General features: G+C 41.1%; 2 protein-coding genes across 2 annotated transcripts in view; one reads left to right on the forward strand and one right to left on the reverse strand.

Annotated features, from left to right (window-relative positions):
- Nucleotides 1-1,704: 1,704 nt before the first annotated feature.
- rps18 (ribosomal protein S18) lies at nucleotides 1,705-14,121 on the reverse strand. The gene is made up of 6 exons (XM_061931517.2): nucleotides 14,055-14,121; nucleotides 12,093-12,191; nucleotides 11,936-12,022; nucleotides 2,072-2,173; nucleotides 1,896-1,987; nucleotides 1,705-1,823 (listed from the first exon to the last, which is right to left on the reverse strand). Exons 1-6 carry the CDS (start codon nucleotides 14,055-14,057, stop codon nucleotides 1,748-1,750), a joined length of 459 nt encoding a protein of 152 aa, XP_061787501.1. The 5' UTR covers nucleotides 14,058-14,121; the 3' UTR covers nucleotides 1,705-1,747.
- A 168-nt stretch (nucleotides 14,122-14,289) lies between these two features.
- Nucleotides 14,290-25,653, forward strand: part of vps52 (VPS52 subunit of GARP complex) — an 86,604-nt gene continuing 75,240 nt past the window's right edge. Inside the window, exon 1 of the mRNA XM_061931514.2 lies at nucleotides 14,290-14,434. Coding sequence (XP_061787498.2) covers nucleotides 14,345-14,434 — 90 coding nt within the window. The 5' untranslated portion in view covers nucleotides 14,290-14,344. The remainder of the gene's footprint in view (nucleotides 14,435-25,653) is intronic.

Raw genomic sequence — 25,653 nt, forward strand, 5'->3', positions numbered from 1 at the left:
CGCAGCCAACTCACCACCAGGTGGTGATCGGTTGAAAGCTCCGCCCCTCTCTTCACCCGAGTGTCCAAAACATGAGGCCGCAAATCCGATGACACAACTACAAAGTCGATCATGGAACTGCGGCCTAGGGTGTCCTGGTGCCAAGTGCACATATGGAACACCCTTATGCTTGAACATGGTGTTTGTTATGGACAATCTGTGACGAGCACAAAAGTCCAATAACAAAACACCACTCGGGTTCAGATCCGAGCGGCCATTCTTCCCAATCACGCCTCTCCAGGTTTCACTGTCGTTGAGCGTTGAAGTCACCCAGTAGGACAAGGGAATCACTATTCCCCAGTAATAGGGCCATTTCCTAATAAATAGAGGAGGCGCGTGGGCTTTTTTTTAGAACGTAGTTTGGATCTGTTAACTAGAGTACAGCCCAAAACACGTGTCTCCTCATGAGCTAAATTGAACTCTGTCTCTGATTGATTCCTTGCTTCTTGTCTGATTAATAGATGTCATCAGTGTTTGCACCTGACAATAGTTGCGATAGCCAATCAGAACACGAGTTGTTGACAGTAGTCTTTCTAGGTTGAACCGGTGAACAAGTTGTGAGTTGCGAGAGCAGGAAGTGTGGTAATGTGCTCACATTTTTTGGTCTTTGTTAGAACTCTAGCAGCAGCGTTCTGAACAAGCTGTAGCTGCCGGACAGTTTTTTTGGGAAGACCTGCAAGGAGACCATTACAATAGTCTAGCCTACTGGTAATAAAGGCATGTACATGTTTTTCCAAGTCTTGAGCTGACATGAGCCCTCTAAGTCTTGCTACATTTTTGAGGTGATAGTAGGCCGATTTTCTTACTGATTTGATGTCCATCCATCCATCTTCTTCCGCTTATCAGAGGTCGCGTCGCGGGGGCAGCAGCTTAAGCAGGGAAGCCCAGACTTCCCTCTCCCGAGCCACTTGGTCCAGCTCCTCCCGGGGGATCCCGAGGCGTTCCCAGGCCAGCCGGGAGACATAGTCTTCCCAACGTGTCCTGGGTCTTCCCCGTGGCCTCCTACCGGTCGGACGTGCCCTAAACACCTCCCGAGGGAGGCGATCGGGTGGCATCCTGACCAGATGCCCGAACCACTTCATCTGGCTCCTCTCGATGTGGAGGAGCAGCGGCTTTACTTTGAGCTCCCCCCGGATGGCAGAGCTTCTCACCCTATCTCTAAGGGAGAGCCCCGCCACCCGGCGGAGGAAACTCATTTCGGACCCGTGATCTTGTCCTTTCGGTCATAACCCAAAGCTCATGACCATAGGTGAGGATGGGAACGTAGATTGACCGGTAAATTGAGAGCTTTGCCTTCCGGCTCAGCTCCTTCTTCACCACAACAGATCGATACAGCGTTCGCATTACTGAAGATGCCGCACCGATCCGCCTGTCGATCTTATGATCCACTCTTCCCTCACTCGTGAACAAGACTCCGAGGTACTTGAACTCCTCCACTCCACTGATTTGATGTGACTGTCGAAATGTAAATCAGAATCTAAAATAACCCCAAGATTTCTGGCTTTATTTGAGGTTTTCAGGGACAGTGATTGAAGGACTTTAAACCTTTCTTTTTTAGCACCAAAAACAATTCAGTTTTATCTTCATTTAGTTGTAGGAAATGGATATTCAGGACTTGCTCCTGGCCCCCAGATGAAGGTATAAACACCACTGCCAGACAGCCAATGCAACAACAGGTGGTTTATTGAAACAAAAGAATGCTGGGAGTTTACTTCTTCTTTGACACACCCACAGTGCGACCACGGCGCCCGGTGGTCTTGGTGTGCTGACCGCGTACTCGCAGGCTGGAAGAGGGAAGACGGGATATTAAAAAATGGCATCTGGAGCACACAACGACACCTCAGTGCTGAGCTCACCCCCAGAAGTGTCGCAGACCGCGATGGGCGCGGATCTTCTTCAGCCTCTCCAGGTCTTCTCTCAGTTTGTTGTCCAGACCGTTAGCCAGCACCTGAAAGCAGTCATCGCTTGGTCAGCTCCGAGGTGACATTTGGATCAAAGGTCAACCGCAGCCACGGATCAGCACTTTGCGTACCTGACTGAATTTGCCGTCCTTGATGTCCTTCTGCCTGTTCAGGAACCAGTCTGGGATTTTGTACTGGCGAGGATTCTGCATGATGGTCACCACGCGCTCCACCTAAACCACCGAGAGATAGAGGTCCATCAGTCAAAGGAGCACCAGGAGTGAAATGTGGGTTATGATCCACCACTCCAGTGAAGCCTGAGATCTGAGCTGAACAGACTGTGCCTGACATGCTAGCATTCATGCAGCTTTGTTTTGAAGAAAGGGTGCAGTCCAGTACTGAATTGAAGGAGTGGCTGATATTCATTGAATGCAGGTCATTAAAAACAGGACAGACTAGCTAACCTGGTGAAGACTTCAGATTATGGCCAATTGTTGTTTGCACTACATTCTAATGTATTGTTTTTCAGAAAATATAAGTTTGTTTTTTAAAATTTTTTAAAAAAAGCGCTCTTTTTGGGAGTCAGCATGGATTGAATTGAATTCCATCCATCCATCCATCTTCTTCCGCTTATCCGAGATCGGGTCGCGGGGGAAGCAGCTTAAGCAGGGAAGCCCAGACTTCCCTCTCCCCAGCCACTTTGTCCAGCTCCTCCCGGGGGATCCCGAGGCGTTCCCAGGCCAGCCGGGAGAGACAGTCTTCCCAGCGTGTCCTGGGTCTTCCCCGTGGCCTCCTACCGGTCGGACGTGCCCGAAACACCTTCCTAGGGAGGCGTTCGGGTGGCATCCTGACCAGATGCCCGAACCACCTCATCTGGCTCCTCTCCATGTGGAGGAGCAGCGGCTTTACTTTGAGCTCCCCCCGGATGGCAGAGCTTCTCACCCTATCTCTAAGGGAGAGCCCCGCCACTCGGCGTAGGAAACTCATTTCGGCCGCTTGTACCCGTGATCTTGTCCTTTCGGTCATGACCCAAAGCTCATGACCATAGGTGAGGATGGGAACGTAGATCGACCGGTAAATCGAGAGCTTTGCCTTCCAGCTCAGCTCCTTCTTCACCACAACGGATCGATACAGCGTCCGCATTACTGAAGACGCCGCACCGATCCGCCTGTCGATCTCACGATCCACTCTTCCCCCACTCGTGAACAAGACTCCGAGGTACTTGAACTCCTCCACTTGGGGCAAGATCTCCTCCCCAACCCGGAGATGGCACTTCACCCTTTTCCGAGAGAGAACCATGGACTCGGAGGTGCTGATTCTCATCCCAGTCGCTTCACACTCGGCTGCGAACCGATCCAGCGAGAGCTGAAGATCTTGGCCAGAGGAAGCCATCAGGACCACATCATCTGCAAATAGCAGAGACCTAATCCTGCAGCTACCAAACCAGATCCCCTCAACGCCCTGACTGCGTCTAGAATTTCTGTCCATAAAGGTTATGAACAGAATGGGTGACAAAGGGCAGCCTTGGCGGAGTCCAACCCTCACTGGAAACGTGTCCAACTTACTGCCGGCAATGCGGACCAAGCTCTGGCACTGATCATACAGGGAGCGAACTGCCACAATAAGACAGTCCGTTACCCCATACTCTCTGAGCACTCCCCACAGGACTTCCCGGGGTACACGGTCGAATGCCTTCTCCAAGTCCACAAAGCACATGTGGACTGGTTGAATTGAATTCCAATTCATTTAAATGGGAAATATTAGTTAATAGCGGCGACCGCAGCAAATGTAAAGCCAAAAGATGGATGAGAGTGCTTGATAAGAGACAACAGTTTGAAAGAAAATACTTCAGGGGGGAAAAAAGTGCTTTTACATTAAATATTGATGTAGCTAATTAAAAAAGTAAATGTGAGACGTTTCTTTGGGCCCCAGCATTGATTCATTGAATTATAAATAAATGGGTTTTACTTGTATAGCACTTTGAAACCTTCAAGATACTCAAAGCACTATTTCCACATTCACACACTGATGGTGGGAGCTGCCATGCAAGGCCCTAACCACAACCCACCAGGAGCACGGGTGAAGTGTCTTGCTCAAGGACACAACGGACGTGACAAGGTTAGTAGAAGGTGGGGATTGAACCAGGAACTCTCAGGTTGCTGGCACGGCCACTCTCAACCGTGCCACGCCGTCCCCATTTTAATTGGAAATACTGCTTATTTAGAATATTAGATCTGACCTGCAAGTATTTCCAGTACCTTGATGGCAAACATCTACCAAAGATTGTTCTGAACTAATAGTCCAAACTGGGAGAACAATCTTACCTACCCAGTTAGCCCGGAAAAAAATGTAATTATGGTATTTCAATATTTTTGAATGACACTTAAACGTGTTGCTCTGATTCAACTCCTTAGAGGCTAACATTTATTACAAAGCAGGGCTCGAATTTTACCGCGGCAACCACGACACGTGCCGTTACCGCCCCCATCTTTTGCTGTAATGCCCAAAAAATTGACCGACATTCGCGGCAAGAACCATGCCGTGACTAGGGATGTCCCGATCCAGGTTTTTGCACTTCCGATCCGATACCGATACTGACCGATACTGGCCTATCCGAGCATGTATTAAAGTTTAAAGTTATTTAGCCTACTTAGTTGTCAGAATCATGTTGAAAAGGGTTTTAGTACTCTTGATAACAACTAGCCAGCTGAATTAGGGGAGTTTGAATAATACACAATGGTTGGTAACAAGAAACTGACCTGTTTATTCAAGGATAAACACAAAATAGACAAAATGATACATGACAAACAGAAATGGCATCATTGAACTAGGGCTGGGCGATATGGCCTTTTTTTAATATTGCGATATTTTAAGGCCATATTGCGATACACGATATATATCTCGATATTTTGCCTTAGCCTTGAATGAACACTTGATGCATATAATCACAGCAGTATGATGATTCTATGTGTTTTGATTGATTGATTGAGACTTTTATTAGTAGGTTGCACAGTGAAGTACATATTCCGTACAATTGACCACTAAATGGTAACACCCCAATAAGTTTTTCAACTTGTTTAAGTCATGATACAGATATATATACTATCAGATATATACTATCATCATAATACAGTCATCACACAAGATAATCACATTGAATTATTTACATTATTTATAATCCAGGGTGTGGAGGGGGGCGCCGGATGTAAGTGTCAAAAAGACAGCCAAAAGAGTTTGATATGAGAATAAATCTAAAGTTTGTTGATGTGCCATTTTGATGGTGTGGACGTGTGGCACCGAATGGAGATAAGCGTCTCGACAGACGTCACAATATTTGAACAATGATGACGAAAACTGTTGTCTCTGTTGTGTCCGTGTGCCGAAAATTGTTATGCGCTTATTTTTTTATTTGATTTTGTGCGTGGCATAGATTTGCCGTGCGCAGAGGACGCTTGAGCAGGCGCGCACCTTAGCGGCTGCGCTAGCATCACAGCTAACGTTAGCCATGCCGCTACCTCGGTCTCTGCTGGGAGAGGGCGTATACGTATGTGACGTATGACGTGACAGTATGTGACGTATGTCTTGACAGTATGTGACGTGTGTAAGAAGGTGTGCTGCTGTCTGTGAGAGGGAGACACAGGAAAGAGTGAGAAGAGCCTGTCGTGTAATGCCAGCAGCTAAAAGCAACTGCGTGAGAATTGTGGATGTGTTGAAGGTGTGCTGGAAAATGCGGAACGGAAATTACGGAGCAGCAGAAAAGTGGAATGTATTATTTAAATTGCTGCGTTGGAAAACACGGACCGGAGTTTTTTTTTAACTGGATCTGGATCAGCATTTTCCCATGCCTTGCCGATACGCAATTTTTGGCAAATATCGGCAGCCGATCCGATCCAAATATCGGATCGGGACATCCCTAGCCGTGACTGCCCTTGACTTTTTACTTGATAATGAACGAGGGATTAACAGTAAACGGTAAAATTATAATTTGCGATAGTTAGTAATAGTTAAAATTTTTAATTAGTGAAACACCGTCATTTTTTAATGCATTTTAGGCAACAGGAAGTCAGGCGCATGCGCACTAGCGGTGTTTGGCTGGATAATCATGGCGGACGAACGACACAGACTTTGCTGGGGAGATTTACCCTCGGATTAAACGGAGCCAAGCGCTTGTTTTAACAATAATTTCCCCTGGATTCCCGCCGTGCGTTTAAGAGCGCACTGCTGTGTTTAGATGGAGACAGGTGCATACCTGCCAACTTTTGAAATCAGAAAAACCTAGTAGCCAGGGTCCAGGGGTTGCAGACCCCGGTAGGTCCAGGACAAAGTCCTGGTGGGGGGTTCAGGCTTCGCCCCCCCGACGCAAAATGATTATTAGCATTCAGACAGGTTAAAATGTTGCTAAAACCATCACTTTTCTATCAGTCACAGTGACTTTTCAAAACAAAAATATTACAGCAAAAATCATATGGGTTGATTGACATGTTTATTCTGTAAGCTAACTTCAATAGTTTGAAATTATTTTGACAGTTAATGCCAGTTATCCTGTCAACCTTTCACAAGACTTCAATTTGTTAATTGAAAGTATAAACACTTTTTACAGTAAACAAATGGTAAAACAGTACTAAACAATTCCATTAAAAAAAAAATTGGTGTCATTATTAACTTTCTGTCCAAGCTTGTATAATCTACTGCCTTGTTCAATTGTAAAAAATATTCTGTGCCTAAAATTCACATTTCTATCACAATTATCATACTGTAAACATGGTAAGCTAACTTCATTAAAATTAATAGTCCTGTCAATAGCATGGAATTACAATTCAAATGTAGTTTTTTTGTAAGCCTTTCAAAAGAATTCAAAATATGAAAAATTACCGTATTTTCCGCACTATAAGGCGCACCTAAAAACCACAAATTTTCTCAAAAGCTAACAGTGCGCCTTATAACCCGGTGCGCTTTATATATGGATAAATGTTAAGATTCATTTTCATGAAGTTTCGGTCTCGCAACTTCGGTAAACAGCCGCCATCTTTTTTCCCGGTAGAACAGGAAGCGCTTCTTCTTCTACGCAAGCAACCGCCAAGGTAAGCACCCGCCCCCATAGAACAGGAAGCGCTTCTTCTTCTACTGTAAGCAACCACCCGCCCGCGTAGAAGAAGAAAAAGCGCGCGGATATACCGAACGTTTCATTTCCTTTGTGTGTTTACATCTGTAAAGACCACAAAATGGCTCCTACCAAGTGACAGGGATCCGGTTCATGAAAAGACGCAATCTCTCCATCCGCACACGGATTACTACCGTATTTCACAGCAACTGATATTCCTGTGAACCGCACTGTGGATACAACGGGAGCACGTACGGTGAATATTCGCACCACAGGGAATGAGAAGTCATCCTTCACTGTGGTTCTAGCTTGCCATGCTAATGGCCAGAAACTTCCACCCATGGTGATATTCAAAAGGAAGACCTTGCCAAAAGAGACCTTTCCAGCCGGCGTCATCATAAAAGCTAACTCGAAGGGATGGATGAAGAAAAGATGAGCGAGTGGTTAAGGTAAGTTTAAGTTTACGCGAAGAGGCCGGGTGGCTTTTTTCAGCAGCTCCGTCCATGTTGATATACGATTCCATGACTGTTTTTTTGACATTCCTTTAGCGCAGTTAGATGCGGCTTACAACACGGGGCGGCTTATGGGTGGACAAAGTTTTGAAATATGCCGTTCATTGAAGGCGCGGCTTATAACCCAGGGCGCCTTATGGTGCGGAAAATACGGTATACAGCGAAGGAAAAAAACTATTTGATGTTTTGCAGCAGGCGATGTGTCGTGAACGTTGTCACAACTTGTTCATAAAGTCTTTACTGGGATGTTCACTCCTTTATTTAACTGCAACCTGTACCAGTGTTCAAATAACATCAATACTAGCTAAAATGTTTTGTCATCTCATCGAGCTGAACGCTGGCTGTGAAGATTGTTTATTCGATGTGAGAAGTAACACTCAAAGAGTTTTTTTGTTGGCCAAAATGTTGTACTGAACTACAAGGAGGCATTGGAGAAGAACAAAGCTTGTTTATTAGACTTCATCTTCATTAGCCAAACTGCTTTGTGTTTTATTTTGATATCAAAAAGTAAACAAGGTTGTTTTTTTTAAATTGTGTTTTTTTTCATGTCACTAAGGTGTTACTTCAAAATTCATTCATGTGACACATCATTTTGTTAATGTTTTATTGTGTATAGTTAACTCCTATATGACATATTTCAGTTCAAACTCTTAATGGATCTGTCCTGATACAGCATCTACCGTACATGTACATAACTTAAAAAAATAAAATAAATAAAAACTCTATCAAAATGTAAAAATAGAGATAAAGACATCATGTAATGACAAAAAGCTGACAAGTTGATGTTATTAAGTAATAAAAAAAACCTAATATTTGTCTATAAATATATGGATAACGTTTTTATGAGACATTACAAATGACATGATGGTATTAAATAATAAAAAACCCTAATATTTGTCTATAAATATATGGATAATGTTTATCTATAGTCTTTTTATGACACATTACAAATGACATGATGGTATGTTCACATTCCAACACTGTTTACCTAACAATCAGTAATCATGATTTCAATATTGATAACAATAATCTTAATTACTTTGGCCATAATTGACAGCCCTTGATCTCATACATGAACACTATTTTTTTAATCTTTTATATATATATATATATATATATATATATATATATATATATATATATATATATATATAGCCCTCCTTTAAGGCAACACTTGCCTTGACCTTAAAAAGTTCAAATTCGAGGCTTGACAATGACGTTACCATATATAAACGTACAATACAATGCGTATGACTCATTTAATGCGACAAAGACTAATCATAAGATAATATAAAAGTAGATATCATTGTTTACATCAGGGGTGCTCATTACGTCGATCGCGAGCTACCGGTCGATCACGGAGGGTGTGTCAGTCGATCACCAGCCAGGCATTAAAAAAAATAGTCCTAAAAATGAGCGATCATAAATCTTCACTATGACGTCACTTGATTGACAGTCACGGCACCCGAGGGTCTTCTGAGATGACGCTGGCTGCTGCCAGCTCATTAAAATTACCGACTGGAAGGCGAGAAACACTTTATTTCAACAGACTCTGGCGCCGTACCTGTCGTCAAAACTCCAAAGACCGACTGCACAGTTGCACAATTAAAGCGCTACTTCATCCTGCCTGCGCTACCAAAATAAGAGTCTCAGAAAGCTGGCGTGCACAAGCTAGCAAGCTACGGAGTTTGCCGACAATGTATTTCTTGTAAAGTGTATACAAAGGAGTACCGAAGCTGAACAAATAAGATGCCAAAAACCAACCACTTTCATGTGGTATTGGACAGAAAGGAGGACTTTTTTTCTCCTCCATTCGAAAATGCGGATGTTATCAGCACCACTGTCTGATTCCTATCAATGCAAGTCATCAGAATCAGGTAATACACCAACTTATATTCTTGTCTTCATGAAAGAAAGGAATCTATATGTGTTAAACATGCTTGTATTATCTTTAAACACCTTAACTTGTTAACAATATTAACTATATGTGTTAAACATGCTTGTATTATCATTAAACACCTTTAACTTGTTAACAATATTAACTATATGTGTTAAACATGCTTGTATTATCATTAAACACCTTTAACTTGTTAACAATATTAACTATATGTGTTAAACATGCTTGCATTATCTTTAAACACCTTTAACTTGTTAACAATATTAACTACCGTATTTTCCGCACTATAAGGCGCACCTAAAAACCACAATTTTTCTCAAAAGCTGACAGTGCGCCTTATAACCCGGTGCGCTTTATTACGATTCATTTTCATAAAGTTTCGGTCTCGCAACTTCGGTAAACAGCCGCCATCTTTTTTCCCGGTAGAACAGGAAGCGCTTCTTCTTCTACGCAAGCAACCGCCAAGGAAAGCACCCGCCCCCATAGAACAGGAAGCGCTTCACCCGCCCCCATAGAACAGGAAGCGCTTCACCCGCCCCCGGAAGAAGAAGAAAAAACGCGCGGATATCACCGTACGTTTCATTTCCTGTTTACATCTGTAAAGACCACAAAATGGCTCCTACTACGCGACAAGGATCCGGTTCATAAAAAGACGCAATCTCTCCATCCGCACACGGATTACTACCGTATTTCACAGCAACTGATATTCCTGTGAACTGCACTGTGGAACGGGAGCACGTACGGTGAATATTCGCACCACAGGGAATGAGAAGTCATCCTTCACTGTGGTTCTAGCTTGCCATGCTAACTTCCTCCCATGGTGATATTCAAAAGGAAGACCTTGCCAAAAGAGACCTTTCCAGCCGGCGTCATCATAAAAGCTAACTCGAAGGGATGGATGGATGAAGAAAAGATGAGCGAGTGGTTAAGGGAAGTTTACGCGAAGAGGCCGGGTGGCTTTTTTCACACAGCTCCGAAGGCGAACACACCTTCACTAAGACGGGCAGATAGCGCCGGTCGACATACGCCAACATCTGCCAGTGGATCGTAAATGCCTGGGCAGATAGTTTCGGTCACAACTGTGGTCCGAGGCAGGATTCACAGAACTGCTGCACAACAACAGCGACACTGACTCCGATGACTTCGACGAGGCGGAGCCGGGCCATTTTTGGATCCCACGCTTGCGCAACTTTTCAATTCGGACACCGAAGACGAAGAATTCGAAGGATTTACGAATGAAGAATAACTTCAGAAGGTGAGCGCTATGTTTATTTTGTGTGTTGTGACATTAACGTTCGAGCAACATTATGTTGCTATTTATTGCTCTACACCATTTTGAATTTTACTATGTTTGTGATTGCACATTTGCGTACATTTTGGGACAGAGTTGTTAGAACGCTGGTTTTCAATATATTATTAAAGTTTGACTGAACTATCTGACAGTTTTTTTGACATTCACTTTAGCGCAGCGTTTTTTTGACATTCACTTTAGCGCAGCGTAGGCGCGGCTTATAGTCCGGGGCGGCTTATTGGTGGACAAAATTATGAAATATGTAATTCATAGAAGGTGCGGCTAATAATCCGGTGCGCCTTATAGTGCGGAAAATACGGTAAAGCCTATTTAATAGAAATATTATTTGTTACAACATCCCCCCCCCCCCCCCCCCCCCGCACGGTGCGCCCCCTCCCTTCCCGTATCATGACTCTTTTTGGACGTCACCACATCAAAAAATCAACACAAGATGTCAAAACGGCCAAAACTGTCAGGTGCCCAGGGAAGAAAAAAGAGAAAAGAAGAGGAGAAACGAGAAAAGACAGAGGTAGCAGGTAGGTAACGTTAGCCTACATGAAATTATTTGTCTGTTACAGAATGTGATAGTAACCTGGCTTTTTAGCATTAAGCTAATGTTACATGAGTCGGCAATTGCTAATCAATAAATAGCTAGTTCTGTTTTAACGTCGGGTTAATATTGTGGAGGGGGCTAAATTGTTATGGAAAATAATAATGTAACGTTAGGTAATTACAGTAGACTCCCACCTACATTCCTCTGGGACATTTGTATTAGATCTTTTAAGCAGGTGTTTTTTGTTTACATTGTTATTGCCTTCTGGTTAGCTAATGTTTGCCCTGCAGGTAATAGTCACTTTTCCACCCCTTTATATATTAGGTATAGTTGTAAGTAAAAAAAAAAGAAGGTCAAAAACAGAGCTATTCGGGTTCTTGTGAGTATATACACTTCACTGCCGATGTGGGTGGGGGCGCCACCTAAAATCTTGCCTAGGGCGCCAGATTGGTTAGGGCCGGGGCCTGGGTAGACTGACGGAAGCGATTTTTATTAGATATGTAATTTGAAAATACCCTTTTCAAATTTTAGCAGACATGTTAGGTTTATTTCCGCAAAGTATCGGATCAGCCTGATGTCACTTGGCACCGGATCGGAAAGACTATCGGCGGTATCGCCCCCGTCACGACCGACTCACTCACCTCCTCCTCGGTCAGCTCTCCGGCCCGCTTGCTGAGGTCGATGTCCGCCTTCCTCAGGACCACGTGGGCGTAGCGTCTGCCCACACCCTGGGGCGAGAACAAACGTGTTGACTTACGAAACGCCAAACGCGGCGAATGCTCGGCTTCTTCCCTTTACCTTGATGGCGGTGATGGCGAAGGCGATCTTCCTCCTTCCATCGATGTTGGTGTTCAGAACACGCAGAATGTGCTGGAACTTCTCAGGGATGACCAGAGACTAGAGAAAGGACAGACTGTGAGACACAACTAGAGTAGATAGCTACTTACAGGTAAAAGCCAGTAAATTAGAATATTTTGAAAAACTTGATTTATTTCAGTAATTGCATTCAAAAGGTGTAACTTGTACATTATATTTATTCATTGCACACAGACTGATGCATTCAAATGTTTATTTCATTTAATTTTGATGATTTGAAGTGGCAACAAATGAAAATCCAAAATTCCGTGTGTCACAAAATTAGAATATTACTTAAGGCTAATACAAAAAAGGGATTTTTAGAAATGTTGGCCAACTGAAAAGTATGAAAATGAAAAATATGAGCATGTACAATACTCAATACTTGGTTGGAGCTCCTTTTGCCTCAATTACTGCGTTAATGCGGGCCAATTTAGAACAGAAATACCATAGTCCGTAAACCAGGCACGGGTAGATTTTGCACTGTGTGCAGGCGCCAAGTCCTGTTGGAACTTGAAATCTCCCATCTCCATAGAGCAGGTCAGCAGCAGGAAGCATTAAGTGCTCTAAAACTTGCTGGTAGACGGCTGCGTTGACCCTGGATCTCAGGAAACAGAGTGGACCGACACCAGCAGATGACATGGCACCCCAAACCATCACTGATGGTGGAAACTTTACACTAGACTTCAGGCAACGTGGATCCTGTGCCTCTCCTGTCTTCCTCCAGACTCTGGGACCTCGATTTCCAAAGGAAATGCAAAATTTGCATGGTTGGGTGATGGTTTGGGGTGCCATGTCATCTGCTGGTGTCGGTCCACTCTGTTTCGAGATCCAGGGTCAACGCAGCCGTCTACCAGCAAGTTTTAGAGCACTTCATGCTTCCTGCTGCTGACCTGCTCTATGGAGATGGAGATTTCAAGTTCCAACAGGACTTGGCGCCTGCACACAGCGCAAAATCTACCCGTGCCTGGTTTACGGACCATGGTATTTCTGTTCTAAATTGGCCCGCCAACTCCCCTGACCTTAGCCCCATAGAAAATCTGTGGGGTATTGTGAAAAGGAAGATGCAGAATGCCAGACCCAAAAACGCAGAAGAGTTGAAGGCCACTATCAGAGCAACCTGGGCTCTCATAACACCTGAGCAGTGCCAGAAACTCATTGACTCCATGCCACGCCGCATTAACGCAGTAATTGAGGCAAAAGGAGCTCCAACCAAGTATTGAGTATTGTACATGCTCATATTTTTCATTTTCATACTTTTCAGTTGGCCAACATTTCTAAAAATCCCTTTTTTGTATTAGCCTTAAGTAATATTCTAATTTTGTGACACACGGAATTTTGGATTTTCATTTGTTGCCACTTCAAATCATCAAAATTAAATGAAATAAACATTTGAATGCATCAGTCTGTGTGCAATGAATAAATATAATGTACAAGTTACACCTTTTGAATGCAATTATTGAAATATATCAAGTTTTTCCAAAATATTCTAATTTACTGGCTTTTACCTGTATATGGTAGACTTGCTTTGCAGGATTCAATTGTGACGTATTTCACGACCAAAAAAATACAGACTTATATTTACAGAATAACTATCGCAGCTATGGATAACGATACGATTTAACGTGTTACCCAGACGGTTGAAATATGATAAATAGTCTTTATAACGCTCACAAAGCACCAAATACATGCTAACAAACTAGCATTACTACGACCACCGGTGCCGAGACTTAAGACACCGATAAATGTCCATTTACAGCACGGACCTGCGGATATATACACATTTGTGTGCTCACACACGCTTAACGTGTTTGATGGGATGTTTAAAAAGAAGGATGGAGACGCGCACGACGTGGATGAAGATAGATTAGAATAACATGCCAGCTAGTCGGACACGGCACTCACCATCTTGGAAGTTTGTTCCGCGCAAAAGAGGAAGTCGACGAGATCTCGCGACAGTTTGAACACAGGCAGGGCGGAAGTTGTTCCACCATATGAAATGTGTCCGGCAAGCAACAAATGGGTAAATGTCCTAAAGAGATAAAACGTTAGATAAGAAAAAAACAAACTAAGACGACCAACATGTTTAGAATATACGGATAATTCGTGGCGAGAGAGAAAATTGTGCGAGCTTTGCTGCGCTTTTCGAACGTTGGCGGTTTTTTTTTTTCAACGACGCTGACGTCACCGCAGCAATGGCGGAGACGGCCGCTGTCGTTGCTGGTGCGGATGTCAACATGGCGGAGAATCCCACACAAGTCGCCATGGCGTTCTTTCAAGACGAGGTGACGTCTGTTCCTTTATTTGCATGCTGAAGTGCGGTCAAACCAAACATTGTCTGGCAATCCTTTTGTCGCACTTCTCCCCGAAACTCCCTAGCATTCTGTCCTCGGCTATTGGCAAAATATGACAATGACGAGCGTATGTACGTACGTACGTACTTACTTACTGTATGTATGTATGTATGTGCGTATGTTCGTACGTACTTACTGTATGTATGTGTGTGCGTATGTTCGTACATACTTACTGTATGTATGTATGTATGTATGTGTGTATGTGCGTATGTTCGTACGTACGTACTTACTGTATGTATGTATGTATGTATGTGTGTGCGTATGTTCGTACGTACTTACTGTATGTATGTATGTATGTGTGTGCGTATGTACGTACGTACTCACTGTAAGTATGTATGTATGTATGTATGTGCGTATGTTCGTACGTACTTACTGTATGTATGTATGTATGTATGTATGTGTGTGCGTATGTTCGTACGTACTTACTGTATGTATGTATGTATGTATGTGTGTGCGTATGTTCGTACGTACTTACTGTATGTATGTGTGTATGTGTGTGTGTGCGTATGTTCGTACGTACTTACTGTATGTATGTATGTGTGTGCGTATGTTCGTACGTACTTACTGTATGTATGTATGTATGTATGTGCGTATGTTTGTACGTACTTACTGTATGTATGTATGTATGTATGTATGTGTGTGCGTATGTTCGTACGTACTAACTGTATGTATGTATGTATGTATGTGTGTGCGTATGTTCGTACATACTTACTGTATGTATGTATGTATGTGTGTGTGTGCGTATGTTCGTACGTACGTACGTACTTACTGTATGTATGTATGTGTGTGTGTGCGTATGTTCGTACGTACTTACTGTATGTATGTATGTGCGTATGTTTGTACGTACTTACTGTATGTATGTATGTATGTGTGTGCGTATGTTCGTACGTACTTACTGTATGTATGTATGTATGTGTGTGCGTATGTTCGTACATACATACATACATACATACATACTTACTGTATGTATGTATGTATGTGTGTGTGTGCGTATGTTTGTACGTACTTACTGTATGTATGTATGTATGTGCGTATGTTCGTACGTACGTACTTACTGTATGTATGTATGTATGTGTGTATGTTCGTACATACTTACTGTATGTATGTATGTATGTGTGTGCGTATGTTCGTACGTACTAACTGTATGTATGTATGTATGTATTCGTGTGCGTATGTTCGTACGTACTGACTGTATGTATGTATGTATGTGTGTGTGTGCGTATGTTTGTACGTACTTACTGTATGTATGTATGTATGTGCGTATGTTCGTACGTACTTACTGTATGTATGTATGTATGTGCGTATGTTCGTACGTACTTACTGTATGTATGTATGTATGTGTGTGCGTATGTTCGTACGTACTAACTGTATGTATGTATGTATGTGCGTATGTTCGTACGTACTTACTGTATGTATGTATGTATGTGTGTGCGTATGTTCGTACGTACTAACTGTATGTATGTATGTATGTATTCGTGTGCGTATGTTCGTACGTACTGACTGTATGTATGTATGTATGTGTGTGTGTGCGTATGTTTGTACGTACTTACTGTATGTATGTATGTATGTGCGTATGTTCGTACGTACTTACTGTATGTATGTATGTATGTGCGTATGTTCGTACGTACTTACTGTATGTATGTATGTATGTGTGTGCGTATGTTCGTACGTACTAACTGTATGTATGTATGTATGTGCGTATGTTCGTACGTACTTACTGTATGTATGTATGTATGTGTGTGCGTATGTTCGTACGTACTAACTGTATGTATGTATGTATGTATTCGTGTGCGTATGTTCGTACGTACTAACTATGTATGTATGTATGTGTGTGTGTGCGTATGTACGTACGTACTTACTTACTATATGTATGTATGTGCGTATGTACGTACGTACTCACTGTAAGTATGTATGTATGTATGTGTGTGCGTATGTTCGTACGTACTCACTGTAAGTATGTATGTATGTATGTATGTGCGTATGTTCGTACATACTTACTGTATGTATGTATGTATGTATGTATGTGTGTGTGTGCGTATGTTTGTACGTACGTACTTACTGTATGTATGTATGTTCGTACGTACTTACTGTATGTATGTATGTATGTGTGTGCGTATGTTCGTACGTACGTACGTACTTACTGTATGTATGTATGTATGTGCGTATGTACGTACGTACGTACGTACGTACGTACTTACTGTATGTATGTATGTATGTGTGTGTGTGTGTGCGTATGTTCGTACGTACTAACTGTATGTATGTATGTATGTATTCGTGTGCGTATGTTCGTACGTACTAACTGTATGTATGTATGTATGTGTGTGTGTGCGTATGTTCGTACGTACTTACTGTATGTATGTATGTATGTATGTGCGTATGTTTGTACGTACTTACTGTATGTATGTATGTATGTGTGTGCGTATGTTCGTACGTACTTACTGTATGTATGTATGTGTGTGCGTATGTTCGTACATACTTACTGTATGTATGTATGTATGTGTGTGTGTGCGTATGTTTGTACGTACTTACTGTATGTATGTATGTATGTGCGTATGTTCGTACGTACGTACTTACTGTATGTATGTATGTATGTGTGTATGTTCGTACGTACGTACGTACATACTGTATGTATGTATGTATGTGTGTGCGTATGTTCGTACGTACTTACTGTATGTATGTATGTATGTGCGTATGTTCGTACGTACTTACTGTATGTATGTATGTATGTATGTGTGTGCGTATGTTCGTACGTACTAACTGTATGTATGTATGTATGTATTCGTGTGCGTATGTTCGTACGTACTTACTGTATGTATGTATGTATGTGTGTGTGTGCGTATGTTTGTACGTACTTACTGTATGTATGTATGTATGTATGTGTGTGCGTATGTTCGTACGTACTTACTGTATGTATGTATGTATGTATGTGTGTGCGTATGTTCGTACATACTTACTGTATGTATGTGTGTGTGTGCGTATGTTTGTACGTACTTACTGTATGTATGTATGTATGTGCGTATGTTCGTACGTACTTACTGTATGTATGTATGTATGTATGTGTGTGCGTATGTTCGTACCTACGTACGTACGTACTTACTGTATGTATGTATGTGTGTGCGTATGTACGTACGTACTCACTGTAAGTATGTATGTATGTATGTGCGTATGTTCGTACGTACTTACTGTATGTATGTATGTGTGTGCGTATGTTCGTACGTACTTACTGTATGTATGTATGTATGTATGTGTGTGCGTATGTTCGTACATACATACATACATACATACTTACTGTATGTATGTATGTATGTGTGTGTGTGCGTATGTTCGTACGTACGTACGTACGTACGTACTTACTGTATGTATGTATGTATGTATGTGCGTATGTTTGTACGTACTTACTGTATGTATGTATGTATGTATGTGTGTGCGTATGTTCGTACGTACGTACGTACTTACTGTATGTATGTATGTATGTATGTGTGTGCGTATGTTCGTACGTACTTACTGTATGTATGTATGTATGTATGTGCGTATGTTTGTACGTACTTACTGTATGTATGTATGTATGTGTGTGCGTATGTTCGTACGTACTAACTGTATGTATGTATGTATGTATGTGTGTGCGTATGTTCGTACATACTTACTGTATGTATGTATGTATGTGTGTGTGTGCGTATGTTCGTACGTACGTACGTACGTACGTACGTACTTACTGTATGTATGTATGTATGTATGTGCGTATGTTTGTACGTACTTACTGTATGTATGTGTGTGCGTATGTTCGTACGTACGTACGTACTTACGTACGTACTTACTGTATGTATGTATGTGTGTGCGTATGTTCGTACATACTTACTGTATGTATGTATGTATGTGTGTGTGTGCGTATGTTTGTACGTACTTACTGTATGTATGTATGTATGTGCGTATGTTCGTACGTACTTACTGTATGTATGTATGTATGTATGTGTGTGCGTATGTTCGTACGTACGTACTTACTGTATGTATGTATGTATGTGCGTATGTTCGTACGTACGTACGTACTTACTGTATGTATGTATGTATGTATGTGCGTATGTTTGTACGTACTTACTGTATGTATGTATGTATGTATGTATGTGTGTGCGTATGTTCGTACGTACTAACTGTATGTATGTATGTATGTGTGTGTGTGCGTATGTTCGTACGTACGTACGTACTTACTGTATGTATGTATGTGTGTGTGTGCGTATGTTCGTACGTACTTACTGTATGTATGTATGTGCGTATGTTTGTACGTACTTACTGTATGTATGTATGTATGTGTGTGCGTATGTTCGTACGTACTTACTGTATGTATGTATGTATGTGTGTGCGTATGTTCGTACATACATACATACATACATACTTACTGTATGTATGTATGTATGTGTGTGTGTGCGTATGTTTGTACGTACTTACTGTATGTATGTATGTATGTGCGTATGTTCGTACGTACGTACTTACTGTATATATGTATGTATGTGTGTATGTTCGTACGTACTTACTGTATGTATGTATGTATGTGTGTGCGTATGTTCGTACGTACTAACTGTATGTATGTATGTATGTATTCGTGTGCGTATGTTCGTACGTACTGACTGTATGTATGTATGTATGTGTGTGTGTGCGTATGTTTGTACGTACTTACTGTATGTATGTATGTATGTGCGTATGTTCGTACGTACTTACTGTATGTATGTATGTATGTGCGTATGTTCGTACGTACTTACTGTATGTATGTATGTATGTGTGTGCGTATGTTCGTACGTACTAACTGTATGTATGTATGTATGTGCGTATGTTCGTACGTACTTACTGTATGTATGTATGTATGTGTGTGCGTATGTTCGTACGTACTAACTGTATGTATGTATGTATGTATTCGTGTGCGTATGTTCGTACGTACTGACTGTATGTATGTATGTATGTGTGTGTGTGCGTATGTTTGTACGTACTTACTGTATGTATGTATGTATGTGCGTATGTTCGTACGTACTTACTGTATGTATGTATGTATGTGCGTATGTTCGTACGTACTTACTGTATGTATGTATGTATGTGTGTGCGTATGTTCGTACGTACTAACTGTATGTATGTATGTATGTGCGTATGTTCGTACGTACTTACTGTATGTATGTATGTATGTGTGTGCGTATGTTCGTACGTACTAACTGTATGTATGTATGTATGTATTCGTGTGCGTATGTTCGTACGTACTAACTATGTATGTATGTATGTGTGTGTGTGCGTATGTACGTACGTACTTACTTACTATATGTATGTATGTGCGTATGTACGTACGTACTCACTGTAAGTATGTATGTATGTATGTGTGTGCGTATGTTCGTACGTACTCACTGTAAGTATGTATGTATGTATGTATGTGCGTATGTTCGTACATACTTACTGTATGTATGTATGTATGTATGTATGTGTGTGTGTGCGTATGTTTGTACGTACGTACTTACTGTATGTATGTATGTTCGTACGTACTTACTGTATGTATGTATGTATGTGTGTGCGTATGTTCGTACGTACGTACGTACTTACTGTATGTATGTATGTATGTGCGTATGTACGTACGTACGTACGTACGTACGTACTTACTGTATGTATGTATGTATGTGTGTGTGTGTGTGCGTATGTTCGTACGTACTAACTGTATGTATGTATGTATGTATTCGTGTGCGTATGTTCGTACGTACTAACTGTATGTATGTATGTATGTGTGTGTGTGCGTATGTTCGTACGTACTTACTGTATGTATGTATGTATGTATGTGCGTATGTTTGTACGTACTTACTGTATGTATGTATGTATGTGTGTGCGTATGTTCGTACGTACTTACTGTATGTATGTATGTGTGTGCGTATGTTCGTACATACTTACTGTATGTATGTATGTATGTGTGTGTGTGCGTATGTTTGTACGTACTTACTGTATGTATGTATGTATGTGCGTATGTTCGTACGTACGTACTTACTGTATGTATGTATGTATGTGTGTATGTTCGTACGTACGTACGTACATACTGTATGTATGTATGTATGTGTGTGCGTATGTTCGTACGTACTTACTGTATGTATGTATGTATGTGCGTATGTTCGTACGTACTTACTGTATGTATGTATGTATGTATGTGTGTGCGTATGTTCGTACGTACTAACTGTATGTATGTATGTATGTATTCGTGTGCGTATGTTCGTACGTACTTACTGTATGTATGTATGTATGTGTGTGTGTGCGTATGTTTGTACGTACTTACTGTATGTATGTATGTATGTATGTGTGTGCGTATGTTCGTACGTACTTACTGTATGTATGTATGTATGTATGTGTGTGCGTATGTTCGTACATACTTACTGTATGTATGTGTGTGTGTGCGTATGTTTGTACGTACTTACTGTATGTATGTATGTATGTGCGTATGTTCGTACGTACTTACTGTATGTATGTATGTATGTATGTGTGTGCGTATGTTCGTACCTACGTACGTACGTACTTACTGTATGTATGTATGTGTGTGCGTATGTACGTACGTACTCACTGTAAGTATGTATGTATGTATGTGCGTATGTTCGTACGTACTTACTGTATGTATGTATGTGTGTGCGTATGTTCGTACGTACTTACTGTATGTATGTATGTATGTATGTGTGTGCGTATGTTCGTACATACATACATACATACTTACTGTATGTATGTATGTATGTGTGTGTGTGCGTATGTTCGTACGTACGTACGTACGTACGTACTTACTGTATGTATGTATGTATGTATGTGCGTATGTTTGTACGTACTTACTGTATGTATGTATGTATGTATGTATGTGTGTGCGTATGTTCGTACGTACGTACGTACTTACTGTATGTATGTATGTATGTATGTGTGTGCGTATGTTCGTACGTACTTACTGTATGTATGTATGTATGTATGTGCGTATGTTTGTACGTACTTACTGTATGTATGTATGTATGTGTGTGCGTATGTTCGTACGTACTAACTGTATGTATGTATGTATGTATGTGTGTGCGTATGTTCGTACATACTTACTGTATGTATGTATGTATGTGTGTGTGTGCGTATGTTCGTACGTACGTACGTACTTACTGTATGTATGTATGTATGTATGTGCGTATGTTTGTACGTACTTACTGTATGTATGTGTGTGCGTATGTTCGTACGTACGTACGTACGTACTTACGTACGTACTTACTGTATGTATGTATGTGTGTGCGTATGTTCGTACATACTTACTGTATGTATGTATGTATGTGTGTGTGTGCGTATGTTTGTACGTACTTACTGTATGTATGTATGTATGTATGTATGTGCGTATGTTCGTACGTACTTACTGTATGTATGTATGTATGTATGTGTGTGCGTATGTTCGTACGTACGTACTTACTGTATGTATGTATGTATGTGCGTATGTTCGTACGTACTTACTGTATGTATGTATGTATGTGTGTGCGTATGTTCGTACGTACTAACTGTATGTATGTATGTATGTATGTATTCGTGTGCGTATGTTCGTACGTACTAACTGTATGTATGTATGTATGTGTGTGTGTGCGTATGTTCGTACGTACTAACTGTATGTATGTATGTATGTATTCGTGTGCGTATGTTCGTACGTACTGACTGTATGTATGTATGTATGTGTGTGTGTGTGCGTATGTTCGTACGTACGTACGTACGTACGTACGTACTTACTGTATGTATGTATGTATGTATGTGCGTATGTTTGTACGTACTTACTGTATGTATGTATGTATGTATGTGTGTGCGTATGTTCGTACGTACTTACTGTATGTATGTATGTATGTGTGTGTGTGCGTATGTTTGTACGTACTTACTGTATGTATGTATGTGTGTGCGTATGTTCGTACGTACTTACTGTATGTATGTATGTATGTATGTATGTGCGTATGTTTGTACGTACTTACTGTATGTATGTATGTATGTATGTGTGTGCGTATGTTCGTACGTACTTACTGTATGTATGTATGTATGTGTGTGTGTGCGTATGTTTGTACGTACTTACTGTATGTATGTATGTATGTATGTGTGTGCGTATGTTCGTACGTACTTACTGTATGTATGTATGTATGTATGTGTGTGCGTATGTTCGTACATACTTACTGTATGTATGTGTGTGTGTGCGTATGTTTGTACGTACTTACTGTATGTATGTGCGTATGTTCGTACGTACTTACTGTATGTATGTATGTGTGTGCGTATGTTCGTACCTACGTACGTACGTACTTACTGTATGTATGTATGTGTGTGCGTATGTACGTACGTACTCACTGTAAGTATGTATGTATGTATGTGCGTATGTTCGTACGTACTTACTGTATGTATGTATGTGTGTGCGTATGTTCGTACGTACTTACTGTATGTATGTATGTATGTATGTGTGTGCGTATGTTCGTACATACATACATACATACTTACTGTATGTATGTATGTATGTGTGTGTGTGCGTATGTTCGTACGTACGTACGTACGTACTTACTGTATGTATGTATGTATGTATGTGCGTATGTTTGTACGTACTTACTGTATGTATGTATGTATGTGTGTGCGTATGTTCGTACGTACGTACGTACTTACTGTATGTATGTATGTATGTATGTGTGTGCGTATGTTCGTACGTACTTACTGTATGTATGTATGTATGTATGTGCGTATGTTTGTACGTACTTACTGTATGTATGTATGTATGTGTGTGCGTATGTTCGTACGTACTAACTGTATGTATGTATGTATGTATGTGTGTGCGTATGTTCGTACATACTTACTGTATGTATGTATGTATGTGTGTGTGTGCGTATGTTCGTACGTACGTACGTACGTACGTACGTACGTACTTACTGTATGTATGTATGTATGTATGTGCGTATGTTTGTACGTACTTACTGTATGTATGTGTGTGCGTATGTTCGTACGTACGTACGTACTTACGTACGTACTTACTGTATGTATGTATGTGTGTGCGTATGTTCGTACATACTTACTGTATGTATGTATGTATGTGTGTGTGTGCGTATGTTTGTACGTACTTACTGTATGTATGTATGTATGTATGTATGTGCGTATGTTCGTACGTACTTACTGTATGTATGTATGTATGTGTGTGCGTATGTTCGTACGTACGTACTTACTGTATGTATGTATGTATGTGCGTATGTTCGTACGTACTTACTGTATGTATGTATGTATGTGTGTGCGTATGTTCGTACGTACTAACTGTATGTATGTATGTATGTATGTATTCGTGTGCGTATGTTCGTACGTACTAACTGTATGTATGTATGTATGTGTGTGTGTGCGTATGTTCGTACGTACGTACGTACGTACTTACTGTATGTATGTATGTATGTATGTGGGTATGTTTGTACGTACTTACTGTATGTATGTATGTATGTGTGTGCGTATGTTCGTACGTACTTACTGTATGTATGTATGTGTGTGCGTATGTTCGTACATACTTACTGTATGTATGTATGTATGTGTGTGTGTGCGTATGTTTGTACGTACTTACTGTATGTATGTATGTGCGTATGTACGTACGTACGTACGTACGTACGTACTTACTGTATGTATGTATGTATGTGTGTGCGTATGTTCGTACGTACGTACGTACGTACGTACTTACTGTATGTATGTATGTATGTGTGTGTGTGCGTATGTTCGTACATACATACATACATACATACATACTTACTGTATGTATGTATGTGTGTGCGTATGTACGTAGGTACTTACTTACTGTATGTATGTATATATGTGCGTATGTATGTACATACGTACGTACGTACTTACTGTATGTATGTATGTAATGAATCAATGTACGTACGTACTGACTGTATGTATGCATGTGCGTAGGTACGTACGTACCAGTGACGTGCAGTCACTAGAGGCAGGTGAGGCGGGACCTCACCTGCCATCATGGAAAGAAAAAAAATGTAAAAAGATTTTTTTTAATTAAATTGTTATATGTATCCAGTGATTATACTATAACGTTATTTTCCATTTAACTTCACCAGTTTTAGATTATTTGTATTTAAAATCGCTGAATTTTCACATTTGCCGTTCAAATACTGAGAAGAGACGGTGCGGTGAACAGCAGCCAGTTGAGGCACGTCACTCAGTGCCTCAACATGGATTGCGCAATGACTCGGCTAACTGCTGGCCTGCTGTGCAGTGAGACCGTATTGCTATATGAATTATATTATACATTTCCATAGTTTAGTTAGCTGAGGTATATAATGTACAGTGTATTTTGTCAACAACTGTATGTGTGTGACGTATTTCTTGTGCTGAGCGATCATAAAACGGCTGCAAAAGACGCACTGGCTGAGGCTCGCAGTAATCTCGCCTCCTGCACCCCCGCCGTAGAATGCACCCCCTGACGGGAGTGTTATATCAACTAAAGCCCACACTTAAACTTTCCACGTGCAAGATTGAATCTATTTGAAAAAGTTATTTCATAAGAAGCCAAAAAGTGCAAAAACAATAATGTTCGTTTTGGATGAGTTGTGAATGACTGCAGGGCCACAACATTAGGTACACCTGCAGACTGCAGGTGTACCTAATTCACAACTCCTCCAACACGAACATTATTGTTTTTGCACTTTTTGGCTTCTTATTAAATAACTTTTGTAACCTATTTTTATGGGCTTTCCTCTTTGTGATGTTAAGTTCCTGTTATGCGCTGTTATACAGTATATGCCTTGAGCTCTTATTTTGAAGGCGCTAAGAGCGGAAGTGATGACACAGTGGAGCGGAGGTTTTTGAAAGAAGGTAAATAAAGTGGTCCTCGTGTAAACTGGAGCCTCCGTGTTTGTTATTTTGTAGTTTCATACAGTATAGGCCACATTTATAAACCCTCGGTTACACTTTTTTAAATAGGTGAGGTTGATGGCTGGTGAGGCACTGACTTCATCACAGTCAGATTCACAAACATATGAACCCTAAAGAGTATCTTATTCACCATTTGATTGGCAGCAGTTAACGGGTTATGTTTAAAAGCTCATACCAGCATTCTTCCCTGCTTGGCACTCAGCATCAAGGCTTGGAATTGGGGGTTAAATCACCAAAAATGATTCCCGGGCGCGACG

The sequence above is a fragment of the Nerophis lumbriciformis genome, linkage group LG37 (assembly GCF_033978685.3).
Source record: "Nerophis lumbriciformis linkage group LG37, RoL_Nlum_v2.1, whole genome shotgun sequence".
In the NCBI taxonomy this organism is placed as follows: Eukaryota; Metazoa; Chordata; class Actinopteri; order Syngnathiformes; family Syngnathidae; genus Nerophis; species Nerophis lumbriciformis.

Coding starts and splice junctions, on each gene's coding strand:
- rps18 (XM_061931517.2), bottom strand. Junction 12,023..12,092: donor TCGCCATCACCGCCATCAAG/GTAAAGGGAAGA, acceptor TTCTCGCCCCAG/GGTGTGGGCAGACGCTACGC. Junction 1,824..1,895: donor GGTCTGCGACACTTCTGGGG/GTGAGCTCAGCA, acceptor TCCCTCTTCCAG/CCTGCGAGTACGCGGTCAGC.